Below are 19121 nucleotides of genomic sequence, written 5' to 3'. Positions count from 1 at the left end.
TAGATCCAGTTCAAACCAAATCATTAAGTTCACTGATGACACGACAGTCATTGGCTTTGTCAGCAATGATGATGAGACTGCAAACAGAGAGGAGGCTGAGCAGCTGGTTGATTGGTACGAGCACAGATCTTGAGTCTCAACATGGACAAGACCAAAGAGGTGATTGTGGACTTTAGGAAATGCAGGCTGGCCACTCCTCACAGTACATATACTGCTCCCCCATGGGGAAAGTTAGGAGCACCAAGCTTCTGGGAGTACACGTACGAGACAATCTCATGTAGGCCCTCAACACCAGTTCTTTTGTCAAAAAGAGCACAGCAGTATCACCACTTCCTGAGAAGAGTGAGGCTCCCCCCTCCTCCCCCCACTTGAATCAATTTTTACAGGAGCACCAGGGAGAGTATCCTAACCAGCAACATCACCATCTAGTATGGGAATTGCAAGGTATATCACTGCAAGCCTCTACAAAGGATTGTGAGCACTGCTGAGAGGATCATTGGGGTCTCTTTCCCATCTGTTAGAGGTATTTATCAGGAGTGTTGCGTATGCAAGGCCCTTAGCATTGTCAGTGATCCCTCCCATCCATTCAACAATCTCTCTGACCCTCTATCACCAGGCGGGAGGTACCACAGCAATAGGACAAGGACAGTTAGATGGAAAACAACTTCCTTTCCCAGCCTGTAAGACTACAGAACTCCCTACCACCATCCAGGTCTCATCACTTCTGAGGTTATACTGCTTACTGTTTAACTTGCATCATGTGTGCACCTTATTATTTGTTAATTTATTGTGATAATGTTACTTTGTATTATGTGTGTGAGTTTTATGTACTGTATTGTACACCTTGGTCCAGAGGAATGCTGCCTTATTTGGTGGTTTACATATGTATGGATGGTTGACAATAAACTTGAATTTGAACCCTATGTTTTCAAGAGTCCATTGATATAGCAGCATGCACCTCTGTAATCCCACCATCATCCATGTCTCTTTTCTTGGGCAATCCATATTCGTCCTCCTCTCAAAATTCATATTAAATTTGTACCTTATTAAAATATAGATATATCATTTGATCCAGACTATGAAACAAAAGACATAGCCAAATATAATGACAGAATAGAAAAGGAGACTTTAAGTTGTTTGAAACGCTTAAAATGTTTCAGGATCTGTAGGAAGTTAAAGCAAGTTGGTAGACCAAAATTTATACCAGTAAGTCCGCCCATTTGTTTTCTTAGCTTAACAAAGACATCTGCTCTGTCTACAACATCAAAAGTAAAGCAATAATTTGGAAAGTTTGCCAGTCAATCCCTTTGTCTCCCATATGTTAATGTTATGCCAAGCCGTTGCTATAATCAGTGAACCTTTCAAAAAGAAACCTGATAAAATGATAGATTTTAACATGCTGAAGTTCATCAGGCAAATTACTTTATTGAACATTGATTTTCATCCTTTCTCTGTATAATTAACAGTGCAACTAATTCAACTTTTTGAAAATGTAAAGTAAGAAAAGAAAATGTGGGAAATTTTCAGCAGGTCAGGGCACCACTGTGGGAAGAGTCCATTCTTTGACCTGCAACATTAGCTCTGTTTATCTTCTACAGAGCCTGCCTAACCTGCTGAGTATTTCCAGTATTCTCTACTCCACCTAATTCAAAAGGGTGATGATCATACTAGTGCCCATGAGGAGCTAGGTGAGGTGCCTCAATGAGTGTTGTGCAGTTGCACTCAAATCTACAATGATGAAGTGCTTTGAGAGGTTGGTCATGGTCAGAACCAACTCCTGCCTAAGCAAGGACATGCATCTGCTGAAATTTGCTTAAAATCGCAATTGGTCTACAGCAGATGGAATCTCACTGGCTCTCCACTCCACCTTGGACCAAATGAACAATAACAATACCTACATCAGGCTGCTGTTTATTGATTACAGCTCAGCATTGAATACCCTCAGTACTAATCAACAAGCTCCAAAACATGGGCCTCTGTACCTCTCTCTGCACCTGGATCCTTGACTTCCTCATAAGGAGACCAAAGTCAGTGTGTGTCAGAAATAACATCTCCTCACTGACAATCAACATTGGTGCACCTCAAGGATGTAAGCTTAGCCCACTAGTCTACTTTCTCTATACCCATGACTGTGTGGCTAGGTACAGCTCAAACACCATCTATAAATTTGATTATGACACAGCTGTTAATGGCAGAATATCAGATGGTAACAAGGAGGCTTACAGGAGTGAGATAGATCAGCTGGTTGAGTAGTGTTGCAAAAACAACTTTGCACTCAACATCATTTAGACCAAGGAATTGATGGTGGACTTTAGGAAGAGAAAGTCAAGGGAACAAACCAGTCCTCATTGAGCGATAAACAGTGACCAGTTTCAAGTTCCTGGGTGTTAACACCCATAAAGATCTATCCTGGAATGAACGTATTGATGCAATTACAAAGAAGGCATGAGAGCAGCTATAGATCAATTTCACTGTCTGGTATGGAGAAGCCACAGTACAGGATTGGAAAAAGCTACAGAAGTTTGCAAACTCAGCCAACTCCATCATTGCCACAAGCTTCCCCAGCATCCAGGACATCCTGAATAGCCAATGCCTCAAAAAAGTATTGAGGACCTCCATCATGCATGACATGCCCTCTTCTCCTTGCTACCATCAAAAAGTAGGTACAGGAGCTTGAAGATACACACTCAGAATTTTAGGAACTGCTCCTTCCCCTTCATCATCAGATTTCTGAATGAACAATGAACACTACCTCATTATTTTTTTCTGTGTCTTTGCACTACATATTTATTTTAATTTTTATAACTGTTTCTTCTTGTAATTTAATCTTGTATTGCACTGTACTGCTGCCAAAATCAACAGATTTCATGACATACACCAATGATATTAAACTGATTCTGATACTCAAATGGGTCTGGTGTACAACAAGCCCATCCAGATTTTGTTCATTCCAGCACTTCCTATTACTCCAGGATTAGGAAAGCAGAGGAAATACCAGAACACTTCTCCAAAGCCCGTTCATCTTCTTAACCCTTTCCCTCCATATTCACCTTATAAGCCAAGTATCAGCATAGACCTACTGTATATCCTTGATGTTAAGGTGTCATAGAGTGATAACTATCTTAGAAATATAAGTTGTTACTGTAAGGGAAAGATTACCTACTGATCATTTTCCTCTTCTAATCAACAACTTTAATCTCTCATTAGGGTGGAGTTCTGTAAATAATTCATGTCAAAATGCAAAGAAGCATTCTCCATACCCAGACTCATTGAATTGGATTAGTTCAAAGAGCACTGTCCCGGGGAATGCATCATACTAAGCTGGCTCACATAGTGGAACTATATACATTGATAATTCTGTGAACATCATACAACTCTCATTATTACCAGCATTTACTTCTGTGCAAAAAAAAGGAAAAATGCATACATTTTGTAGACTGTTTTTCAAATGCTGAACATTATATTTCAGCATGGTTTTAATTAGACATAAAGATTAAATGATGTTAGAATTTTGCCCTTCTGATCTCTTTGCGTTTGCTCAGTAGTGTTTATCATTTCTCTTCTGATCATTTCAGTTAATTGAAGAATGACCCTGATTCATTTGATCCACCATAGATCCTCAGTAGTGCTTTAATAAGTGGCAGTGTTGAGTCAAAGCACCATTGATGCTTTCAGTTTGAACTAGGGGCATTGTGTAAGTGGTTAATATAACAGGAAGAAACACGTAAGGATACAACTCTTACCTTTTACATGATGTAATTTAATAATCAGAGATTGGTTGGTATGACATTGTGGGCATCACTGAGCTGCAGCTGAAAGAAGGTCACAGTTGGGAACTTAATATCAAAGGATATACTTCATATCAAAAGGACAGGCAGGAAGGCATAGGCTCTGTTGATAAGAGATGGAATTACATCTTTAGAAAGAGGTGACAGTGACATAGCCACAGTGAATGTTGAATCTTTGTAGGTGGAGTTAAGAAACTGCAAGAATTTAAAAAAAACTATGAGAATCATATATAGGCCTCCAAATTGTAGCCAAGATGTGGGTTGCAATTGCAGAGGGAGCTGGAAAAGGCACGTAATAAGGGTAATATCACAATTGTAATGGGGGACTTCAATATGCAAGGGGATTGGGAAAATCAGGTTGGTGTTGATCGCAGGAGAGGGAATTTGTTGAATGCCAATGAGGTGGCTTTATAGAGCAGCTTGTACTTGAGCCTACTCAGGGAAAGGCCATCTTAGATTGGGTTTTGTGTAATAATCCAGATTTTATTAGGGAGCTGAAGATAAAGGAACCCTTAGGTGACAGTGATCATAATATGGCTGAATTCATACTGCAATATGAGAGGAAGAAGCATAAGTCAGATGTAATCGTATCACAATGGAACAAAGGGAATTGCCAAGGCATGGGAGAGGAGCTTGCTCAGGTGGATTGGAGGGGATACTGGCGGGGATGATAGCAGAGCAGAGGTAGCTGAAGATTCTGGGATAGTTCACGAAGTTCAGGATAGAGATATCCCACAGAAGAAGTTGATCTCAATGGCAGTGGTAGGAACAGTGGCTGACAGGAAAATTAAGGACTGCATAAAGGCCAAGGAAAGGGCATACAATGTAGCAAAAGTGAGTGGGAAGTTAAATGATGGGGAAGATTTTAAAATCCAACAAAAGGTAACTAAAAAAGCCATAAAAAGAGAAAAGATCTTCCGGTTACCAGGTCGCACGTGATGAAGACCATGGAGCGGCTGATAATACAGAATCTGAGGCCACAAACCAGGCACGCCCGGGATCCTCTTCAGTTTGCGTATAAGGAGAAGGTGGGAGTGGAGGATACTATCACGTATTTGCTGCACAAATCCCTCTCTCACCTAGATGGGGTCAGTGGTGCTGTGAGGATTACATTCCTGGACTTCTCTAGTGCCTTTAACACCATCCAGCCCAAGATCTTAAGGCACAAACTAACGGAGATGGGAGTAGACTCTCACATGGTGGATTGGATAGTGGACTACTTGACAGATAGACCTCAGTATGTGCGGTTGGGAGTCTGTAGGTCTGACACGGTGGTCAGCAGCACAGGAGCGCCGCAGGGGACTGTGCTCTCTCCGGTCCTGTTCACCCTGTACACATCAGACTTCCAATATAACTCGGAGTCCTGCCATGTGCAGAAGTTCGCTGATGACACGGCCATAGTGGGATGTGTCAGGAATGGACAGGAGGAGGAGTATAGGAAACTGATACAGGACTTTGTGATATGGTGCAACTCAAACTACCTGCGTCTCAATATCACCAAGACCAAGGAGATGGTGGTGGACTTTAGGAGATCTAGGCCTCATATGGAGCCAGTGATCATTAATGGAGAATGTGTGGAGCAGGTTAAGACCTACAAGTATCTGGGAGTACAGTTAGACGAGAAGCTAGACTGGACTGCCAACACAGATGCCTTGTGCAGGAAGGCACAGAGTCGACTGTACTTCCTTAGAAGGTTGGCGTCATTCAATGTCTGTAGTGAGATGCTGAAGATGTTCTATAGGTCAGTTGTGGAGAGCGCCCTCTTCTTTGTAGTGGCGTGTTGGGGAGGAAGCATTAAGAAGAGGGACGCCTCACGTCTTAATAAGCTGGTAAGGAAGGCGGGCTCTGTCGTGGGCAAAGTACTGGAGAGTTTAACATCGGTAGCTGAGCGAAGGGCACTGAGTAGGCTACGGTCAATTATGGAAAACTCTGAACATCCTCTACATAGCACCATCCAGAGACAGAGAAGCAGTTTCAGTGACAGGTTACTATCGATGCAATGCTCCTCAGACAGGATGAAGAGGTCAATACTCCCCAATGCCATTAGGCTTTACAATTCAACCGCCAGGACTTAAGAACTTTTTAAAAGCTATTATTAATGCTTTTTGAGATAGTGATTTAGATGCATATCATATTTTGTACTGAGTTAAGTATTGTATGTAATTAGTTTTGCTACAACAAGTGTATGGGACATTGGAAAAAAAGTTGAATTTCCCCATGGGGATGAATAAAGTATCTATCTATCTATCTATCTATCTATCTATCTATTTTAAGGGCAAACTAGCCAATAATATAAAGCAGTATACTAAAAGTTCTTTCAGTTATATAAAGAGTAAAAGGGAGGCGAGAGTTGATGTTGGACTACTGGAAAATGATACTGGTGCGGTAGCTATCGGGACAAAGAAACAGTGGATGAACTTAATAAGTACTTTGTATCAGTCTTTACTGTGGAAGACACTAGCAATGTGCCAGAGGTCTGTGAGTATCAGAGAGCAGGAATGAATGCCATTGCTATTACAAAGCAAAAGTGCTAAGCAAGCTTAAAGATCTTAAGGTGGGCAAGTCACCTGGCCAGATGGACTACATCCCAGAGTTCTGAAAGAGGTTACTGCAGAGAGAGCAGATGCAATGATTATGATCTTTCAAGGGTCACTTGTTTCTGGCATGGTTCCAGAGGACTGGAAAAATGCAAATGTCGCACCTCTCTTTTAGAAGGGAGGAAGGCAAAAGAAAGGAAATTATAGGCCAGTTAGCCTAAGCTCAGTGGATGGGAAAGTGTTGGAATCCATTATTAAGATTGAGGTTTTAGGGTACTAGGAGACTAATGATAAAATGAGTCAAAGTCAGGATGGTTTCCGTAAAGGGAAATCTTGCCTGATAAATCTGTTAGAGTTCTTCAAGGAAGTAACAAGCAGGGTGGACAAAGGAGAGGCAGTGGATATCATTTACTTGAATTTTTATAAAGCGCTTGATAAGGTGCCACACATGAGGCTACTTCACAAGATAAAATCCAACAGCGTTACAGGAAAGGTACTGTCATGAACAGAGGGATGGCTGACAGGCAGGAGACAGCGAGTGGGAATAAAGGGGGCATTTTCTGGTTGGCTGCAATGATTAGTGGTGTTTCTCAGGGGTCAGTATTGGACCTACTACTTTTTCACAGTGTTTGTCAATGATTTAGATAATGGTATTGCTGGCTTTGTTACAAAGTTTGTAGATAATACGAAGGTAGGTGGATGGGTAGGTAGTGCTGAGGAAACAATGTGATTGCAGCAGGGCTTAGACAGATTGGGAGAATGGGCAAAAAGTGGCAGGCGGAATACAGTGTTGGGAAATGTATGATAATGCATTTTGGTAAAAGGAACAAAAATGCAGACTATTCAAGTCAAGTCAAGTCACTTTTTATTGTCATTTCGGCCATAACTGCTGGTACAGTACACGGTAAAAACGAGACAACGTTTTTCAGGACCATGGTACTACATGAAACAATACAAAAACTACACTGAACTACGTAAAAACAACACAGAAAAAAACTATACTAGACTACAGACCTGTCCAGGACTGCATAAAGTGCATAAAACAGTGCAGGCATTACAATAAATAATAAACAAGACAGTAGGCACAGTAGAGGGCAGTAAGTTGGTGTCGGTCCAGGTATTGAAGAGTCTGATGGTTTGGGGGAAGAAAGCAATGCAATGTTGGCATTCATTTCAAGGGGAATAAAATATAAAAAATATGACACTAGTCAGGCCACACTTGGAGTATTGTCAACAGTTATGGGCCTATATCTCAGAAAGGATGTGTTGTCATTGGAGAGAATCCAGATGAGGTTCTCGAAGATGATTCTGGGAATGAAGAGGTTAACATATAAGGAGCATTTGACAGCTTTGGGCCTGTACTCATTGGAATTTAGAAGAGTGCGGTGGGATCTCATTGAAACCTACTGAATGTTGAAAGGACTAAATAAGGTGGCTGTGGAGAGGATGTTTCCTGTGGTGGATGTGTCCAGAATTAGAGGGCACGGCCTCAAAATTGAGGGTTGACCCCTTAGAACAGAGATAAAGAGGATTTTTTTTAGGCAGAGAATAGTGGATTTGTGGAATGCTCTGTCACAGACAGTTGTGGAGGCCAAAACCATGGGTACATTTAAAGCAAAAAATGCTAGCTTTCTGATTGGTCAGGGCATCAAAGGTTATGGTGAGAAGGCAGGTGTATGGGGTTGAGTGGGATCCGGATAGGTCATGATGGAATGGCAGAGCAGATTTGATGGGCTGAATGGCCTAATTTTGCTTTTATGTCTTATGGTCTTAATGCCAGTTATTTCACAAGTATATTCTCCTTAACTGCTTCCTATCATTTAGAACATGGAGAGCCTTAACCCTCTTCTCTACTTGTTGATGGTCAATTTTATTAATATAATCACACTAATAATTATTTTTAACAAATTTTGTTTTATTTATAGCAAGCTTCCTAGCTGGGCTAGAGCCGTGGTTCCAAGGATTTTTTATGTCACAGAGAAAGCTTGGAATTATTATCCATACACTATCACAGGTAAGATATAGCAATGTAACATAACATACTAATTTAAGTGCAATGTAGCATAAGATTTTATCATGAATCGTGAGGTTGTTCACATGATATCATCAGAGATGCATTTTAAATGCCTTTATTGCATATTCCCACCTGAGGAACCCAAGAGGCTCTCTGTTGCCTGGAGAGCTGCTAAGGAATTGAGATAAAGTTGACAGCAGGATACATAATTAGTAGATGGAATAATGTAGATGAGATAGAGAAAGCAGCCATAAAGTAGAAAGATGGTTTCAAAAAAGAGAAGGCAGGGGAAAACCAGGTAAGCCAGGCAAAAGAGCAGAAAGATTCCTCAATTTGAGCCCTTTTTCATCCTTCCTTCTCATTGGCTTTTTCCCTCCACACTCTCAGACTGATGAAGGGTCTTGATCTGAAATGATCAACCATCCCTTTGCTTCCAGGGATGGTTCGTGACCGACTGAGTTCCTCCAGAGTTTTTTTAAATTCTGGAATGAACAATGTCAATTTGGATCATACATTGGAGATCCATCATTAAGAACTCTATCACCCCAAAAAAAGAATTGGACTTGAATAAAAAGAAAAGAAGGTCATTATTAAAATCTAGGTACCAGGCAAGGGCAGAAAGAGATGAAACTAAATTGATTGATTTAAACACTGGGTATGTCACATGGATAGAATACTCTTTTCTCTCTCAGCCCATAGATTTTGGATTCCCATGAAACATAGTGCCCATCGACCGAGGTAATCCACACATAAGATCTGCAAAAATGTGAGATTATTAGTTTTGTTAGCAAATAATTTCGCAGAAAAGCATGTTATAAATCTTGAAAGAACATTCACCTACCACAGCCTGTTTACACATAATTGTCATGCAAATTATTGCAGAGCAAAAAGAGACTGCCTTTACTGAGATGATAGAGCAAGCTGCTGCTGTTACTAAGCTACATTCCAAGTGCCACTTCTATACCTAAATGCTGAGATTATGTAAGATTTAACACTTTACTCTCTTTGACGTGCCAATCTTTAAAACACCAAATAAGAGAAAAAATAAAATTTCAAAAGCACACTGTTTGTTATTAGCTTTATTTGGGAATGTTAATAATGTGTTTTAATCTGTATTGGTTGTTCTAGGCTATAGAGTAATCTCGTTGTTTACCTACGTTTCAGTAAATACTGACATAGCTCTGTGTTAGAATAAATGCAATTGTCCACATCTTTTTGTTTTTGGAAGAAGTCCTCTTCTGCCAGCTTTCTTCTGGTGCTACCTCTACAGCCAGTCTTAGAGGCTGAAAAAGAACAACCCACGTTGACTCTGGTTTTGCTTTCCTGCCTTTCCTTTCCTCAGCTATTCACTTCTTTTCAGAGTGAAAGAGAGTTTCTTATGTCATTACTGGAAAACTCATTCTCTTAAAAACTGAAATGATACACATGCCATTGTTACAATAGTGCCCTGAGTTGATTCCGTTTGTAAGATCTCGGAGGTGGTTCGAGTTTAATGGTACTAAATACAATTTTGATATAGACAGTCGTTATCGTAGAAGCTTCCTATGAAACATTTTTTTCATGGCTCCTAGGTAATTTTGTTCAGTTTCCTCATTGAGAGTCTGCCCGATCATTTATTTGTAGTTGATTCTGTGACACTTTGATAGTTTTAATTCTTTCCTCATATCCTGTAGCACATTCATATATATCTTGTCACCTTGAAGGCTCTAACTAATTTTGTGTGCTGAACACAGTAATTGAGATTGTACTAATTAGCTAACCATAGTAGTTTTAGTTACTGGGAGGCAAAACATTATTCCTAACATTCACATTTCTTCACAAAAGCAGCAGTTAACAACCAAAAAATGTCGGCAAGGGATTAAAAAAAGGGAAGAAAGAGATTAAGAATTCTATTTACCTTTGATAGGGAGACCAAACAATATTAGCCATTTGGGAGCAGCTGTTTTATCAAGCAGAAATGCAAATATCTGATGAAAGTAAAGGCTCAGAAGAATTGATTGAAATTAGAATTAGTGGGGTCATCTAGGAAAGACAAGTTGGGGTTGTTTGATTTTTAATAGAGAAGAAAATAATATAGATTAAACATTGGCATAAAGAAGAGCCTTTTGACCTTTACTTCCCATTCAATAATACTGCTGTGAGGTGAAAATGCAAATTGGCATCTATACCAACTCAGGTGGATGAAAATAGGTGAAAGGTCTTTCTGTGACTAAAGTTAAATTGATCTCACATTTAAGCAAAAATCCATACAGTTCTTTACTGCAACATTTTTTGATTTCAACTGTTTCCCAGTCAGAAATAAAAATAATAATATATGAAAAAATCATTTATGTCTATTAGTGCTTTGATTTGTCATGCCAGCTCAAGTCAGTCAAAGATTTTAACTTGCTAGACCTGGGAGAAGTGAGATAGGAACAAAATTAAAGGCAATAGGAAACAGGCAGATGAAGATGACTGTCATCCTGAGCACCCACTGCCATTAGAGGAAGAGCAAAAACATCAAAAACTGGGAAACCACGGGAAACTGGACATGAGGGGTCATTGCTCACAGAAGGCCTTATCCAGTCCAAGTTAAACCTAGTTTCAGTTTTTAGCTTCTCAAAGTGCCTGTCACAGACTTATACAGCTCCTTGCACAAGACATGTTTCACAGGTTCACAGATGGCTCTGCATTGGTTACTGGAAGTCAGAGTGGTTGGAAAATGAGAACAGTGGTCCAGATCTGTCAGTGTTTTAGAAAGTGATTTTTGAATACACTAATTCATATTTTGGACTATGTGGTTGAAAATAAAAGTATTCCAACGTTTATGCATACATGCTGATCTTTACAGTATGATTGAAAGAAGTTAAGTATGTAGCAGTATAAAGTTACAAAGATCTCCTTCACAAGGAATCAACAAAATAAATTTTCATGTAATTATAATGTTCACTGAAGGTATACAAACACTGAATGCCAATCAGTCATCAAAACAGTAGTGGATGGCTTATCTAGAGTAATTAGCTGTAAGTAATGTTATGTTGGAGACTTTCATGAAAATTTGATCCTGGAGGCAGAATTAATATCAGGGGAGACATCTTTCACTGAAATTATTATAGCCTGTGTATTGCTAGACCATGGGGCCATTCAGAATAAGTTTTCTCACCATTAGGATCAGCGTAGTCAAAAATAAGTTCAATCTATTAACTCAAAAGGAAAATTAAGAGCAGCATTTTCATCATGTTACAGTGGGGCAATGTGTGCTAAAGAGAATTCAGGCTGAGTCATTAAATCAAACTTTTTCCTTCTTCATTTGAGGGTGCAACATGAAAACAAAGCATTTTCAGCCTTTAGAAAAGTTCTCAGCCACAATTTAATCTGTTATGTTTCATTCATGATTACTTCAGAATTCAATTACCATTATATTGCAGTTACTTACTGGTCTTTTGAGCATTTTATTGGATTTCACCTAGCAAATAATGAACACCATTCCCGTCACTATTCTTGATACAACATTTCAATTGCTACTATTTTGGATTCAGATGAGGGCACGTTTTGAAAGTGAAATCAAATGGAAGCAAAATGTACCAGAGTATTAGTACCATTAATCTGATTTTCCAAAAATATGACTACTTGGACAGCAGTTTCAGTACATTTAGCAATGGTGTGATACACATGTTTGTCAAACTCCTCAAATTACCCCCGTATGCTGAATTCTCAGTCTAAGTCTTTATTTTTTTGTAGGAACAGGGATCTAAAGGCAAATAACCTTAAGAGTTTTTCTACTGCATTTCTTGACTGCTATCATGCATCAGCTACGTGGAATTAGGTTGTCCATTTTCATTCTTAGCTATAATTGGCAAGTGACCCAGAAAAACTGTGCTCTGATTTAAAAAAAGAAAAGGTTGAATGAAAGGGTCTAAATATAGGTTATTGCATAACTTATTACTCACCACACAGAGAATTTTCGGACTTCAAATTTCTATTTTTGTGATCAATCAAAGCAGAAGGTTTAATCATGCTCATAGAGACAATAAGAAAAAAAAGAACAGACTTGTAATGAATGGTTACTTTTTTTTTCTGTTCCAGTGCAGTGACAGTTTCTATTATATTTTGGATTGCTGCATTCATTGCGATAAACATTGTACTTACATTAGCTTTTGTTGCTCAGTTTATAGTTTTTGAAAATATTGCATATAGTGATTAATAACTTCATGGAACCTATATTTATTGTATGTCTTTATCTTTCTCTTTATGTGTCCTTTTATTGGGGCCGTGTTATAGAATACACAGTAAGTACTTTGTATTTTTTTTACTTTTGTTGAATAGCTAAGCTGTGAAATTCTCCATTTTAAATGTAAAATTGGTAAGAAGTAGTCAACTTGTTATTGCATGTATCGAATCTGATTCTGATTTTTTTGAGGACCATAACTGAAGTAAGTCCATCTAGCAGCTCACATCATGGAAAGCTAAAATATTCAATTCTGAAAGACTTTAGCTGTGTGTCTGATCTTTGTTAGCGGATCTGTGGTGTGAATAAGAGAATGACATATGGCTTCAGTGTTCAAAATTATAAAGGTTTCCAAAACATTGTCAAGGCTAGCATTTGAATGAATGACCAATTGGACAAGTTATTTGACTGAAGAACTGTAATTCATTCAGGAATTTAAAAATTTGGTGTATCACACTAAGCACATCTTGTAAGAGATATTTTACATTTTTAAGCTACTTGAATGAGAGTGAAAAAGCCCAGGTGTAAAACAAATCACATTGTTACATTGACCAAATTATCTGAAGTGCCTGTAGAAATGCTTCTGTGTCCAGGACTGACTGGACAATTATCTTTTTTAAGAATTACACTTGATTTTCAATGTTACTAATTCTCAATGTTATTATATTGTATCTTCATTTAAAAGAAAAATGAAATTTCTTCACTGTTTCAAAGAACAATTACCACTTTTGATGTATCTGACCTCTTGTAGGTTACCAGCTCCTCATTAGTTTCCAAAGGTGGGTTAATTGCCTTTATTAAGCTTGTCCAAACTACAGCCTTCAGAAAATTTCCAGCTACATTTTGGCAATCAAAGTTAAAAGTCAAAGTAAAAGTTATTATCAGAGTACATAAATGTCACCACATACAACCCTGAGATTCTTATCTGAGGGCATATTTAGCAAATCTATAGAACGATAACTGTAAAAAGGATCAATGAACAAATTGTGTAAATACAAATATAAAATAAATAGCAATAAATAAGGAAAGCATGAAATAACAAGATAAAGAGTCCTTAAATTGAGACCATTGGTTGTGAGAACACCAGAAACAGAATGAGTGTGTTTATCCCCTTTTTTTCAAGAGCCTGATAGTTGAGGGGTAGTAACTGTTCTTGAATTTGCTGGTGCGAGTCCTGAGGCATGTGTACCTTCTGCCGGATGGCAGCAGTGAGAAAAGAGCATGGCCTGGGTGATGAGGATCTTTGATGATTGATGCTGCTTTTCTACGGCAATTAGATGTGCACAATGGTTGGGAGGGTTTTAACCATGATGTATCTTTTGTTGGATTTTCCACTCAAAGGCATTGGTGTTCCCATACCAGATAGTAATGTAACTAGTCAGCATGCTTTCCACTGCACATCTATATAAGTTTACCAAGATTTTTGTTGACATGCCGATCCAGACTCCTGATCCAGTCCCACATCTAAGTAACATTTGATTCTCTCTGCCTTAATATCTCTAATTAATTAATTGAATATGTCTTTAAACTAATATGGCAGGGGAATGGGAACCAGTATAATAGAGCTGAGGATGAGCCAGCAGGGTTACAAGTAGATGATGGGTGTAACATGAATGTAAGGAAGGACTAACCAATGATTGGGTACAAATGCAGGTAGAGCAAAGAGTTAAATTGTACCACAGAGGCAATTTGGGGAGAAAATTCAAACATCAGAGGTGCAAAGGGACTTGGGAGTCCTCGTGCAACACTCCCAGAGATTAATTTACAGGTTGAGTCTGTGGTAAAGAAGGTAAATGTAATGTTGGCATTCATCTCAAGGGGAATTGAATGTAACAAAAATAATAATGCTGAGGCTTTATAAGACACTAGTCAGGCCACAGTTGGAGTATTGTCAACAGTTTTGGGCCCCATATCTGAGAAAGGATGTGTTGTCATTCGAGAGAGTCCAGAGGAGGTTTACGAGGATGATTCTGGGAATGGAGGGGTTAACATATGAGGAGCATTTGGCAGCTTTGGGTCTGTACTCACTGGAATTTAGAAGAATGTGGAGCGATTTCATTGAATATTGAAGGGACTAGATAAGATGGATGTGGAGAGGATATTTCTCATGGTGGGTTATCCAGAACTAGAGGGCACAGCCTCAAAGTTGAGGGGTAACCTTTTAGAACAGAGGCAAGGAGGAATATTTTAGCCAGAAAATAGTGAATTTGTGGAAAGCTCTGCCACATTCTGCGGTGGAGGCCAAGTCCTTTAGAATACTTCAAGTGGAAGTTGATAGTTTCCTGGTTAGTGAGGGCATCAAAGGATAGAGCGAGAAGGCAGGTGTCTGGGGTTGAGCGGAATCCTGGGATAAGCTATGATGGAATGGTGGAGTAGACTTGATGGGCTGAATGGCCTAATTCTGTCCCTATGTCTTATGGTCTTATTTGTATATCATGAATCTGGGAATTTAAATTGAAGCTTTTCTAGCTTTGTTGTCACCATTGTGGGTAAGTAGGAACATATAAATTGTAAAGTATCTGGAATCTGATGTTTCGATCAAAGCTACATACTATCCTCCTGTCTATGGGTGGACATATCTGGTATAAAAATCACTCGGCAGAATCATCTATATGTTCTCTTTATTCCAAGACAAGACTTGTTAAGGGAACTTTTCACTTTCCCTTATTGTGGCTACCACAGTTATGTTTTTGTAAATGAGCCATCTGATATGGTACCATCTGTTGAGCATCATGGTAGTGTCAGGGTTAACACGATGCTGTTACAGCTTGGGGCGTTCCAAAGCTCAATTCCGTTGTCCTCTTTAAGGAGTTTGTATGTTCTCCCTGTGAATGCATGGGTTTTCTCTGGGTGCTGCAGTTTCCTCCCACAGTTCAGACATACCAGGTAGGTTAATTGGTCATTGTAAATTGTCTCGTGATTAGGTTAGGGTTAAATTGTGGTTGTGGGGGGGGGCGTTGCTCAGTGGTGTGGCTTAAAGGGCCTGTTCTGCACTGTGTCTCTAAATAAATACTAAATTAATACTAAAGATGTATGGTTATTAGGGTAATTGGCCACAATTGAGCTCGTTGGGCCAAAAGGGCCAGTTACTATACTGTATCTCTAAATACATACATACCACAAGCCCTACCGCTCTCAGTATAACAAAAAAACTACCTCTGACATTCCCTCTATACTTTCCCCTATACTTCCCAACAATCATCTTAAAATTATGCCCCCTCATGTTAGTTATTTCGTCCTGGGAAAAAGTCTCTGGCTGTCCACTCTATGCCTCTTAGCATCTTGTACAGCTCTATCAAGTCACCTGTCATCCACCTTCATTCCAAAGGAAAAGCTGTAACTCGCTCAACCTATCCTCATAAGACATGCTCAGTAATCATAGCAGCATCCTGATAAATCTCTTCTGCACCCTCTCTAAAGCTCCTACGTCCTTCTTATAGTGAGGCAACCAGAAATGAACACAATACTCCAAGTGTGGTCTATCCATGGTTTTTTTAGATCTGCATCATTACCTTGCAACCTTTGAACACAACTCCCGACTAATGAAGACTCACATGCTATAAGCCTTCATAACCACCCTTTGAAGGACCTATGGATGTGGACCCCAACATCCCTTTTTTCCTCTCCACTGCAAAGAATACTGCCATTCATCCTGTATTTTGCCTTCAATTTTGACTTTTCAAAGGGAATTCCTTCACACTTTCCCATATTGAACTCCATCTGCCACTTTTCAGACCAACTCTGCATCCTATCCATGTCCTGTTCTAATCTGCAACAACCTTCTACACTGTCCGCAACACCTCCAACAAAAGATGGAGATCAGAGAGATCCATAACACAGATGCCAGCTGGGACAGAGTGATGAATGAATGAAGACTTGTCAAGTGCTGCTGAACTGCCAGGAAAAGATGTAAATAAATGGGAGATAGACGAAGATCAAGGAAATAGATGAACCAAACAAAAAGCAATGTTGGAACTGTGAGATACAAAACGTTGTGGTCATCAGAAATCTGAAATAACAGAGAATATTCTGATACACAGTGGAAAGGTTGAATGGAATGTTGACTCCTGCAGGCCGTTATATGTCCAAACTAAAAATAAGAAACTATTCTTTCAGCTTATATTTGGCTTCAGTGGAACATTTTGAAAGACCAAAGATAGATAGATCAAAGTGGAAATGAGGTGGAGAATCAAAGTCACAAACAACTGAAACCTCAAGGTCACCCTTGCAGATTGAACAGAGGTCAGCTACAAATGGGCACTAAATCTGCATTTATTTTTTCCAGTGTAGAGGATACCACATCATGAGTATCAAATGATCACACTAAGAAGCTAGAAATGCAAATTAATTTCTGCTTTACCCGAAAGGAATTTTATGGGACTCATGACCAAGTCTCATCTCTTGTCTTAATCTGGTCTCTCTTTGTCTCTTTTACTACAGCAGCCTGATGCTGCTGAAACGTTGAATGCCACTGCAAATGTTTCAAAGTAGACCTATCGTTTCTTACGTCATGACAACCAGATGTTTGCTCTTTTAAACACAAGATGCTGGAAATCCACACAAAAGGAACTCAGCAGGTCAGGTAGCATCTATAGAGGGGAATAAACAGTTGATGTTTCAGACCAAGATCCTTCATCAGGACCTCATGTTTGCCTTCTTATTCTCAATTTATTTGGCTTCTGAGACCCATGAATGTGTTTCTATTTATTTTATCTGGGGAACTGTGTGACTGGCTAGGCGAGCATTTATTGTCATACTGAAAAAAACCTGAGAAGATAGTGGTGAACCACAGCAGCGCTTCTGTTGAAGGAATTCTCACTGTACTGGATAGGGTTTCAGATCTCAGGTAAAGAATGCCAGCATTAATAAATATTTCAAGTCAAGTCAAGTCAAGTCAACTTTTATTGTCATTTCGACCATAACTGCTGGTACAGTGCATAGTAAAAATGAGACAACGTTTTTCAGGACCATGGTGTTACATGACACAGTACAAAAAACTAGACCGAACTACATATTAAAAAAAACACAACACAGAGAAAGCTACACTAAATTACAGACCTACACTGGACTGCATAAAGTGCACTTAAACAGTGCAGGCATTACAATAAATAATAAACAGGACAGTAGGGCAAGGTATCAGTCCAGGCTTCGGGTATTGAGGAGTCTGATAGCTTGGGGGAAGAAACTGTTACATAGTCTGGTCGTGAGAGCCCGAATGCTTCGGAGCCTTTTCCAAGACAGCAGGAGGGAGAAGAGATTGTATGAGGGGTGCATGGGGTCCTTCATAATGCTGTTTCCTTTGCAGATGCAGCATGTAGTGTAAATGTCTGTGATGGCAGGAAGAGAGACCCCGATGATCTTCTCAGCTGACCTCACTATCCGCTGCAGGGTCTTGCAATCCGAGATGGTGCAATTTCCAAACCAGGCAGTGATGCAGCTGCTCAGGATGCTCTCAATACAACCCCTGTAGAATGTGATGAGGATGGGGGGGTGGGAGATGGACTTTCCTCAGCCTTCGCAAAAAGTAGAGACGCTGCTGGGCTTTCTTTGCTATGGAGCTGGTGTTGAAGGACCAGGTGAGATTCTCCGTCAGGTGAACACCAAGAAATTTGGTGCTCTTTATGATCTCTACCAAGGAGCCATCGATGTTCAGCGGGGAGTGGTCGCTCCGTGCCCTCCTGAAGTCAACAACCATCTCTTTTGTTCACATTGAGAGACAGGTTGTTGGCTTTGCACCAGTCCGTTAGCCGCTGCACCTCCTCTCTGTAAGCTGACTCGTCGTTCTTGCTGATGAGACCCACCACGGTCGTGTCATCAGTGAACTTGATGATATGGTTCAAGCTGTGTGTTGCAGCACAGTCGTGGGTCAGCAGAGTGAACAGCAGTGGACTGATCACGCAACCCTGGGGGGCCCCATGCTCAGTGTGATGGTGTTGGAGATGCTGCCTCCGATCCAGACTGACTGAGGTCTTCCAGACAGGAAGTCTAGGATCCAGTTGCAGAGGGAGGTGTTCAGGCCCAGCAGGCTCAGCTTTCCAATCAGTTTCTGAGGGATGATTGTGTTGAATGCTGAACTGAAGTCTATGAACAGCATCCAAACGTATTTGCCTAAAACTGAGTAGTGCTGTCTTTAGGTTGCATCAAAAGGATCAAAATAAAAGTAGCAATGCAATTTCTATAAGGTTCACTACTCAGTAGAGACTAAACAGCCACTTAGTCACCACTTACTGGCTGCAAGTATATTGCACTCTAAGAATATTGAATCCATTGTTCAGCTTACTATATACAATGTTAGCTTTAGTGATCATTTAGAAAATCAGCTAAATTAATCACTTTGAAGGATTTCAGTTTATTTCAAAACAGTTTTCAAGAATTATGTTCAATTTCATGATTAGAGCCTAAAGCCAGAAAGTAGTTCCTAAAGCCAGAAACAAATATGATTACACAGCAATTGATTGCTTTTTATTCTCTGTTTAATTTCATGATTCATATAATTGTTATATAAGACCGTAAGGCCATATAAATGTTGATTAACTTGCTGATTATCTATATATTTCACAATCTGCACTTTTTCC

At 39.6% G+C, this 19121-nt stretch overlaps 1 protein-coding gene across 1 annotated transcript in view; it reads left to right on the top strand.

The window, feature by feature from the left end:
• Positions 1 to 19121, top strand: part of pitpnc1a (phosphatidylinositol transfer protein cytoplasmic 1a) — a 287674-nt gene that overhangs the window by 187184 nt on the left and 81369 nt on the right. Inside the window, exons 3-4 of the mRNA XM_073026386.1 lie at positions 8251 to 8339; positions 12600 to 12607. Of these exons, the coding sequence (XP_072882487.1) occupies positions 8251 to 8339; positions 12600 to 12607 (97 nt within the window). The remainder of the gene's footprint in view (positions 1 to 8250; positions 8340 to 12599; positions 12608 to 19121) is intronic.

Source organism: Hemitrygon akajei, chromosome 22 (assembly GCF_048418815.1).
Source record: "Hemitrygon akajei chromosome 22, sHemAka1.3, whole genome shotgun sequence".
Classification (NCBI taxonomy): Eukaryota; Metazoa; Chordata; class Chondrichthyes; order Myliobatiformes; family Dasyatidae; genus Hemitrygon; species Hemitrygon akajei.
Note: the sequence above shows the minus strand (reverse complement) of the source record. Positions and strands in the feature narration are given on the sequence as shown.